The sequence below is a fragment of the Pinus tabuliformis genome, chromosome 1_2, assembly GCF_031772625.1.
Source record: "Pinus tabuliformis cultivar Carrire ecotype Pingquan chromosome 1_2, CPIR1, whole genome shotgun sequence".
Lineage (NCBI taxonomy): Eukaryota > Viridiplantae > Streptophyta > Pinopsida > Pinales > Pinaceae > Pinus > Pinus tabuliformis.
This window is the reverse complement of record NC_142298.1, coordinates 1,357,627,648-1,357,638,416: the sequence shown is the minus strand read 5'-3', so window position 1 is coordinate 1,357,638,416 and position 10,769 is coordinate 1,357,627,648. Positions and strand designations below refer to the sequence as shown.

At 36.6% G+C, this 10,769-nt stretch overlaps 1 protein-coding gene across 2 annotated transcripts; it reads right to left on the bottom strand.

The window, feature by feature from the left end:
- Window positions 1-736: 736 nt before the first annotated feature.
- LOC149211269 (protein Dr1 homolog) lies at window positions 737-3,837 on the bottom strand. 2 transcript variants are annotated; one of them, XM_089396987.1, is made up of 7 exons: window positions 3,731-3,830; window positions 3,569-3,615; window positions 3,357-3,449; window positions 1,801-1,890; window positions 1,444-1,538; window positions 1,193-1,261; window positions 737-1,063 (listed from the first exon to the last, which is right to left on the bottom strand). In XM_089396987.1, exons 3-7 carry the CDS (start codon window positions 3,409-3,411, stop codon window positions 917-919), a joined length of 456 nt encoding a protein of 151 aa, XP_089253113.1. In that variant the 5' UTR covers window positions 3,412-3,449; window positions 3,569-3,615; window positions 3,731-3,830; the 3' UTR covers window positions 737-916. The 2 variants fall into 2 exon arrangements, with proteins under 2 accessions (XP_089253113.1, XP_089253111.1); XM_089396985.1 differs by having other exon boundaries at window positions 3,569-3,837.
- Window positions 3,838-10,769: the final 6,932 nt, after the last annotated feature.

Here is a 10,769-nt window from a genome sequence, read left to right as displayed (position 1 = left end):
AAGGAAATGGAGTAATGCAAATACGTGCGGTGCAGTGCTGCCATTTTACTCCACCAAATCAAATAACAAAATATCTCCTAGCCCCATCCTAGCCATATATAACAGTCAATGCATGTCATTACAATGAAAAGTACTACACACATTATGCGTTATCTTAGAAGCTTTTCTTATAATGGTTGCTTGGAATATGGCCTGCTGAAGTTCCATCAGAGAGAAACAAAACGCATAAAGAAAAGAAATGGGTCCATTCGTGAATGTTTTTACAACATCCAGCCTCAATTAACAAAGAATGAAAATGCAAAAACAAAAAGACCCAGAAGTGTCCATTCGTTGAAGTTTTTACAGCATTCATCCTTAATTAACAAAAAATAGTTCAAATATATTTCAGCTAGCTCATTTTATCATAAAACCATTTAATTGAGATGACTAACACCCTAGAATGGTAAATCAGCTGCAGTCACCAAATAATATGGAATTATTGTCACCTTCCATTCCCTTTTGCAAAGTTCAATATCTAGTATCATTATGCCATATGCTTGTAAAAATATCCGGGATGACATTTTCTAGCTTTATCCATTTTTTGGCTTGCTGACACTGTGAACTTGGCTACAATAAAGAAAATAATATTATTAAGGAAATTGTGAATTAGAACAAAAGCCAGGTCCTATCGAAAAAAAGCAGACGTAATTTCTAGAGATAAATCATCAAAAGAGAACACAGATGACAACAATCAATATAAAGAAAATGAATAGCATAATCATTAAATCTTGTATCTTAATTTAGTCTCTATGTAAAAAGATAGTAAAACTAATCTTGATTGCATGACAATACAAGTGGTGCTTCCAAGACTAAAATATAATACAACAATGACTATAATAGCCATTCCCTGATGTTAGAAGACAAGGTCTGAAACTATTTAATCTGAGTCTGACTGCCTAGGCGGATTTGCATTGCCATTATTCATACGTGCACGGGCCTCAGCAAACATCCTTTGTTGTTCAGCAAGTGCTTCCTCTTCAGTCATTTCTGCCCCACTAGCCCATCGGCCAGATTTTGGAGAGTCCTAATGAGAGAGTTACAAGACAGTAAGCAATTTGTTCTTGTGACAATATCCAACATCTATTCCATTAAATTGTAGGAAGCCTAATATTTGTGTGGGCTAAGGGTCTAGATGACATAATGACGAACATACCAATGTTTCAAGTCTGTGTTGTTCATATGCAGCATAGACCTCTTCAATATAATCCCCAAAGCCCAACACCTGTCACAAAAGTGCAGTTCAAAAATCAATACAAAGGAAAAGTTCTATATTACAACAAACTATTTTTTATGACGTACATAGGCACATGGTGTTCTCATTTAATGAAAAGACTAGGAGACTCATACATCCAATGATCAATCAACTGGGCACGAGTTAAAAAGAGATCTAATCTGGGAACTGACCTCCAAGGCTCTGAGCACATGCTCAGGTGCAATTGTTCGTTTTTCCTCTCTGCCACAAACTTCATTGGATTCTGAAGATATTAGATTGATAAACTCTGCAGCATAATAAACAGATATAAGTTACTATACATTTTGCTTGAAATAAGAATTTGAATTTTACTAGAAACTCGAGGAAAAGACATACAATAGTAAAAAAAATCATCAAAATCCTTTGACTAGGCTATGAATAAGTGGTTTTGCATCATTCTCAAAATAATTCAAAACACACATGGGATTTTAAGTTCAGCATGCTCCTATACATTGAATAGTAAATTAATAATTCAATCTGTATATTCTATAAACAATGCAGTTGCTCACCCACACAACACTCGACCAGTAGGTCCTGAGCATCTCTTGCAACACGAACATCTGGAGGCAGCATCTCTTTTATAATTTTAAACATGGTTGCTGCAGGAAAATTACATATTCAAAACATGTCAAAGTGAGCTTATACTCAAATATCAATTGTTACCAATTCAACTCTGAACGCAATGAGAAACGATGGTCATTATGAAACTCAACAAAAACCTTAACCACACTAACCCTTTTCTTCGACAACTTCTAATCATTCATGATATAAATCAGTATTTATTCCAGCATGATTGCTATAAATCAGACGAACAAATATCACACTGTCAATACTAATACAGTGTATAAATTGGGTCAATTAGACAACTCACTTCCATGTCAATTGCAACCAATGTTTTCCACTATTACAAATTGATAAAAAAATGAACCCTAAACTGGGTCTGTACCCCCACCTATATTAGCTTTTTGCATGCTGTACAGTGATGAAACAAGTGGGGCAGGATACAACTCAAAGCCATCAGAAGAAAAAACAATCAGCGAAAAGTTAGACACATGATTGACTTACTAGACAGCATAAAGCCAGACACATGATTGACTTACTAGACAGCAGGCTTCATTAATCGATACTTTTTGGTATTTAGCATTTACCCTCTGTTCTGAAACAAACAGATACTGGATATTGCACCAGAAGATATTTTGCATCTTGGAAATACAGTATTCAGTCAACTTACTTCCCATTCCAATCCAAGTCACACACACAACTACAAACGTCCTAAAATACCTTCCACCTAATCCAACTTCTAGAATCAGCTATTTATTTGTTCTGTGGTATGTGTACTCAAATGTCTCAGTTCACAACGTAAAAAGCTCAATGCACATCCCAAATTACTATGTCCACAAATCTGAACCCCCTGAAATTTCTAATCACTGAGACAATCCACAACTAGATATAAAATCTCCCTGTAACATCACCAAACCTCATATGTGGCAGCTTGTCAATCAACTCTTAGTTCAAACATCAATATACATTGCCCAAGGATATATCACAATCAGGATTTTGCACCAATTCCGTTCATAACGGGGAGATAGGTTCTCGATACAAGGAAAATGTCCACCAGGTAATACATAAAAGGAGAAAAATGGATGACGGGTTATCTGACCTCGTTTGGAAAAAAAGGGATTCTGGTTTATTTGCGCCCATTTCGAAAAAATGGATGATGGCCTACTTGAGCCCATTGAAAAGAAGGAAACTGGCAATAAGATATTTAAACCTCATTACCGATGATGGGCTATTTGAGCTGATTTCGTGTAAGTAATAATCCATCACAAAGCTCGATGATCTACCTAGGCTTTACACCAAACTAGCAATTACCGATATTGCTTCAAGAATAGAACCTATGACCTCTGGAGTGAAACTTTGAAAAGGACAAAACTCTCTGCTCTTCACCTTAAAACCCTTTCAAAAAAAACAGAAACAATTTCCGCGCTACAAAACCCTCAAATTCACAAACCCGCTATCAATCCAAAAATCTATTAGAACGCCTATAAAAATTCAATAAACTCACCTTTGGGAAGCGAGACGTCGTCCTTGGACTTGCCAACGATATCCATGGGTTCCATCCAAACGCTAAAAGCCCTAGCACCTCACGTTCGTCGACCTAGAATGAACCAGAAACATAACAAATTTCAATTCATATATAAGAAAACCAGTGGAATAAACCTAATACAGATTTTGAACTAGAAAACGCCAAAAAAAATTAGCAGAAAGAAAACCCACCTTGAATTTAATCCAAAAATCACCCCGACAAAAATCTTTAGTTCAATCTGCCAAACAGATTGAATATGAGAATTCCCGTAGAAACTGTAAAATTGAACCTTCCAAGGTTAAAAACAGAAACCCAAAACATCGGAAACTATCTGAGTCAATCTCTGGCACTACATCAAAACGAGTCGAGTATCGCTTGTAGCTCGTGACTTCTTTTAACCGCGCGAGACTTACGGCACCTAGCTATCTTTGATGTCTCCTGTGTACTTCAATAAGCGTGTTGACTACAACTAATATTTAGGATTCATTTACCTAAATAAGTGGGTATACTAATATGGTCAAAACCCCAAATTATTTGGAAAAAATCCAAAGGGCTTTGATAAAGGTATCTTTTGCCTTTATCATCATTATTTTTATTTTATTTTTTTAAATTTAGGGGAATTGATAATTGTTCATCGGGTTTAAATTGGGCTAGTTATTATTATATTTTTTAAGTTATATTTATTAGGAAATTTATGAATCGGGAAAGTTATATTTATTAGGAAATTTATGAATGGGAAGGGTTGAGATGTTTGGAGATAGCATTTTTTTAGGGGTAGTTATTTTAGGAGGACATTTACTTTTTTAGCATTATTATAATGGGTCATATATAGCTTGTGAGAATTAAAAAAAAAAAAAAAAAAAAAAAAAAACCAATTATTATAATATATAGGTTTCATTTTAATTTAAAATATATTAAATATTTAATAATATAAAAATTAAATATAAATATAAATTATAAAATGAAGTTTAAATGGATTTATCGATGTTGCACGAGTTAGTTAAAGGGAGAGATCAATTTGACACTTAAACCATAAATGAGATGTGTTGTCTAATTATTAGATTTTTTGGAGTTTTTGGACAGAATCTAACGAAAAAACTTTTGATTGGCTCTTGATTTGTGATGGTTAAAATGATTTTTTTTATTGCATATATCGATTCAGCACCCTCAAAAACACCTAAGGCATGTGGATTGTGAAGAGTTCGCACCTTAAATTTGTGATTCCAATGAATCTCCGCTAAATTATGGACAAATTAAATTGAAAAACACTCCAAAAAGTCTAACAAATGCATAAATGGTCAATGTAATTGTATACTAGTGTTAACAATTTACAACATTTTAATCCCATAACTTTTGTCCCTATAAAATTTAGCGGCTTGCAACTGTCTAAGGTAGTTGCCCATAAATATAAGTCCAAATACCGAGGCCATAAATTTGCCCAGAGAGTCATTTTTGTCCGTCATTTTTTTCAAAAAATTGACCTTGGAATTGTTTGAATCGTGTTTTTCATGGTGGAAATGGCTTCAACGCCATCAAAATCCTCTAGGGCACCCAAAATCTTGAAGTTTGATAGCTATAACCCAAATTTCCAAAAAATTCTGCTAAATTTTGTCAAAATCATGCCGAAATTTCCACTATTTTCCAAGCAAATTTGTGACCTCATTAGACTACCCATTTTTGAATAATTAATTTTGTTGAAGTTTGGTGACAAACTCCAAGAATGGTCAATAATAAGATCCATTAAAGGAAAGCTAAACTCAAAAGAATAAAATAGTAAAAATTTGAAAATAAAATATTAGGTAGAAATGTTTAGCTACCAAATAAATAATGAAACTATATAAAGAACACAAATAGTAAGTTAATAACTTGGTACATAAATATTAAAGACAAATATTATATTTTTAAATTATTCTAGAGATGAAATTTTAATTTAAAAAACAAATTACCTATAACATATTAATATTTATATTCATAAAATGTGCATGGGAGCGGGGGAAGAGGAGGGTGGTTATTTACAATCCGGAGGAATAATTGAACTATCGTTTTCTTAGAGTTTGGGACACACCTCAAATAACAAAGTAGAGGTTTATACCTTGCTCAACGGAATAATTATAGCTACCTCAAAACACTCGAGAAAATTAATTATAATTGGGGATCAAAAAACTTGAGAAGATTTCAGTACCTTCCTTCTTTATCAAAGATCATGTGAATCTTTTCGTCAATCTGCTCAGGATTGGATTCTCTCCCCATTGTAACACTCCCTTCCACCCCCTTTTACTATCGTGGGTTGTGTGAGGTGTTATTTATGGCTCTAACCCTACCTCCAAGATCTATTATGAAGATGGGGTTACAAAAATCCTCTACTTCCAACTTCGTCGAAACTTAAAACAAATGTCACCATCGCATTCAACTCATCAAGATTTTTTCAACAATATAAATGTTATCTTAATCTAACTCCTGGATTGAAAGTTATGGCCTACTAAAGTTAAACCAATTACATAATGTCAAATCAACGTTGAGTTGTCATGTGGCTGCCACATGGAACTTCCACATCATTGTGGCACAAATCCACATCATCAAAGCACTGCCACGTGGCATCCACATGTGGTGTTGCCATGTTATCATAGCGTGGGTCGACATTATCATGGGATCCCTATGTGAAATCCACCATTAGGGTAATTTTGAGGTCAACAATGGGCCTTAAAACAAAAATGTTCTAAAAAAATTAACTTCAAAAGAACAAATAGGATTCAAGATGATGATGTCATCCCTAAGAGAAAATATTTTGGAGGGAAAAGAAGAAAACAACGTTTTTAATTGTATTTTCAGCTTATCTCCTTATAAGTTTACTCAAGTGTGTGTCTACACTTGACATTTGAGTAAATCTATAAGGAGATAAGCCAAAAATACAATTAAAAAAACTAGTTTCCTTTCTTTTTATTTAAAAATTCATAAATCTTATTTTATTAGTTTAACTATTATTTTATTATCTTACTTAGGAGGACCATCTTAGACATCAAAATTCCCCTAATGGTAGTCCTTATTAGGTCCTCGTGACACTACCATGTCAACTCTAGTGTGAACCCCACTTATGCACACCATGATCGTGTTTTGCAACATTATCCTATTATATCGAGTTTGAGGTTGATCCAAAGTTACAACATAATGCCACCCTTATACACCTGCAAATCCCTGAATTCAATGTTCGTTAAGTGTAATCCAGCCTCAACTGAAATCCAACCCATCACATGGTATTTGGGCCTCCAAAGAGGTGTGCACCCTCACCACACCCATAATCCTGGATCTCTAGCTACTCCAAAGCTTAATCTAGCCCTGGATGCATCCCGAGCCTTCTTATTTATACTTTCCACACTCACCTACGGTCTCCCAAATACTATATTAATTCGAATATAAAGTGTTGAGGGTCTTGTACAAGGGGGTCCCCATGTGATAGCAAAAATACAATTATTCATCCATGAGGATATTTGGGTTTCTTAGGGGTTAGACAAACTTTGCCACTCTTGAATGTCTCGACCACCAGATTCAGCGCAAAATACGATCCAAGAGAGTCTAGACCACTTTCAAGGGATTATTGGCTTAACCACCTAGATGCTCGATATGGTTCACGCTTGGAGAAATGTGTTCGACCTAGATATAAATTGTGCTTTAGAAGACAATTTTCCCAAATATGAAGGAAATTGAGAAGGAAATCCAATCCCTAATGCGATCTGTGAGAAAAGAATAATATGATTTGGAAGAGACATTGATTTCTACAGAAGCTTTGCAAAAAGGGAAATTCAATGGAAGTTTGGGGACTTACAGAAGTCCCATAATACTAGGGGCAACTTCCCAAAACTCTGGATTTTGAAAGGCAATGGCTAAGTCCTGAGAAACAAACCTTCATAGATACTAGATTATGTCCAGAAGAGATCAAAGGTGCCAACAGAGCTTATCTTATATATATTCTAAGAAAATAAAGGAAATGGACCCAAAGGCCAAATTGCACAAGAAAGCACAAGAAAGCTACAGGCTACACTTTGTTCAATGAATGTCAAGATATTGCAACAATGTACAAGTGTGCATAAACCATAGAATCATGACATCACTCATAAACTAAATAACCATCACCAATATATTAATCCTCACATACAGTAGATGGTTACCTTCTTATCATGTAAGATAGGATTCCTTCATTCATTAGTAGGAAGACATATTGATCTAGATTTATGCAAGAATGAAATGAAATACAAATTTAAACAAAAATACAGAGCTACAATGAAAATTTAACTAAATTCATTAATAACAAAATACTAAAAATTGTTTACATGCACAATGGAAATAAACTAGGTCAGGCGGTCATAGCTTATCTCTAAGAAGATATGTGGCGACTACATGCCTATGAACTGTGTTGCAACGAGGCTCACAAGCCTTTTTATTATTGAGAAACAAGGGAAACCCCAAACATCCAAAAACCTAACCCTAGGAGATGAAGCGCCAAAAGTTTGCGGGCCCCTTTAGGGTTAGTTGGTACACCAACTTCCTAAGGTCATAACTTTGGCATACGATTTTTATTTAATGCATACTTCATTAGAAAGATCTATTTGAGGAATACAACTTTCGACTGCAAATCCCTACCGTAGGCTATTAGTTTGTTTGTTTTCCAAAAAAACATTGTTTAGGGCCTCAAAATGGCTCCAGAAGTTCAGAACTTGAAAAACTACTAAAAATAGTAAATTGTGCTAAAATTATGGAAATTGAAAGAAATGGTGTTGGGGGTCCAAGTGGCATAGGTGGATTACCACCAATATCCACCTGGATTAGTCCTCCCCTCTTAGGAAGCAATGGTCCCCATTGCGTTGAGTGCCTCCATGAGATGGAGAATTTTTTGTTGAACTTGATCCCTGGTGAGCCACTTGCCCTAGTGCAAGAGTTGACCAACTTTGACAACTCAGTACGGTTGGATCTTTTTTTTGTGAGTGTTCTTGATTATGTGTTTCCATGATCTGATTAGTTGTGGCTTGTTCATTACAATCCAAGTTGAGCTCTATTGGTGTCAATTTCTCAACAATGTCTAATGTGTCCAGCAATGGTGAAAAGTATGGTTGAAGGTGGTCCACATTGAATACAGGATGCAAGCCAAGGAATGAGGTGATAGTGAGCTCGAAATAATTACCTCCCATAACCTTGGTGGTAGTGTAAGGCTCGTATCAGAGTGGATGAAGCTTACGATGGGCTCTGGCGAGGTGCTCTTTCTGTAAATGTAACCAAACTTTGTCGTCCACCTGAAACTTACGGGGCACCCAATGCTGATCATGTCATTGTTTGTATTTGGAATTAGATTTCTGCAAGATGCCACGAACCTACTGGTAGATGTGTTAAATGCGCTCAATATACCTGGTGGCTTTATCAGCTCCAGACTGAACATGGGCAGATTCTTCTTGTGTAGTTGCAAAAGACAATGCAACATCAAGGGGACATAATGGTTGAAATCCTAGGCCCACTTCAAAGGGGTTGTGGCCATTTGAGCTATGGAGAGATTTTTTATAGTTGTGTTGCACATAGGGAAGACTCTCATCCCATGTTTGTGGATGCTTAGAGTTGTACATGCATAGTATGTGCACAATCATCCTGTTGACAACCTTTGTTTGGCCATCAGTCTGGGGGTGGAATGCAATCGACTTGGTGAGCTTGGTGTCAAACAATGACCAAAGCATCAACCAAAACATGCTTAGGAACCTATTATCCTGATCTAATATAATGGTCTATGGGATCCCAAAATGTACCCATACTTGTTCAAATAAGAGTCTAGCAGTGGCCTCTATTGTGATACTCTTCTTGCATGCAACCAATATGGCCATCTTAAAAAATTTGTCGACGACCACAAACACACAGTCTTTTTCATGCTTGGTAGAAGGAAGGTCAAACATATAGTCCATGGAGATGGATTCCCAGTGCTAGCTAGGAGTAGGCAGTGGAGTATACAAGCCTTGATTCTTAATGGTTGGCTTGGCGATGGCACAAACAATGTGAGATTTGATGTATTTTCCAACATCCTGTCGAAGATTTAGCCAATAAAAATACTTTTGTAGTATGGACATAGTTTTATCCACACAAAAGTGTCATGCGACCCGACTACAATGCGCCTCCCAAATAAGCTTGGCATGCTTGCTCGAAGGAACACAAAGGTGGCCCAGGTAAATGCATCCTGGAGGTGGAAGTATGGAAATTGCATGCCATCCACTAGAATCTAGTATGTGGTGGTGAAAGTTGGATCATTTTTGTATAGTTGCAGCCATCTAGAGGTCTCGTGGCCACAAGAGTTGAGAACAATGGTCATTGTTGCAACCGAGGGCCGACTGAGGCAATCTGCAACATGATTGGTGTTGCCCTTCTTGTATTTAATATTAAAATGGAATTGTTGCAGATATGTGGACCACTTCTTATGGAAATCATTCTGCAACTTCCCTTGGGTCTATATAAACTACAGGGGTCGGTGATTTGTGTGGATGATTGTCTCCTTCCCCAGAATGTAATGTTTCCATTGTCAGCAAGCCTGCACGATGGAATACATCTCCTTATCATAGGTGGGATATTTCTGAATTGTGTTGGAAAGTGTCTCACTGTGATAGATGCTCTTGCTGGGTGATAATTGCACCAATAACGTAGTCAGAGTTGTATGTCTCAATCTCAAATGGTTGTTGCAAACCTGGAAATGTGAGTACTAGTGCAAAGCAGAGGCATTGCTTCAGCTCAACAAATGCCTTATATTGGGACTCAAACCAAAAACACTTTGTTTTCGCTCTTCCCTTAGTACCTTGATTCATAGGCCAAGTGATATGAGAGAATCCCAACATGAATCTCAGATAAAATTTGGCAAGGCCCAAAAAGCTACAAAGCTCGACTAGAGTGGTTGAAGATGGCCAATCCCAAATGACTTGGATCTTAGCCAGATCCACATGCACGCCTTGGTCATCAATGATGTAACCTAAATATTAGACCTGGCTCATGCCAAAGTTGCATTTCTCCAAGTTGGCACATAGTTTGTGTTGTTGCAGGGCTTGAAGGACCTGTTGAATGTGTTGCAAGTGTTTTTCCCAACTCTCGCTGAAGATGAGGATGTCTTCCAAATATACAACCACGAACGAGTTGGTAAAGGGTTGCAAGATGTCATCCATCATCCTCATAAAAGTTGCAAGGGAATTTGTCAACCCAAAAGGCATGACCAACCACTTAAAAAGGCCCTCCTTGGATTTGAAGGAGGTCTTCCATATATCCATGGGTTCTATTGGAACCTAGTGATAACCAAACTTTAAATCAATCTTGTTGAAATACTTGGCCCCTTTGAGTTGGTCAAGAAGGTCATCAATCTGTGGGATTGGATACATATTCCTG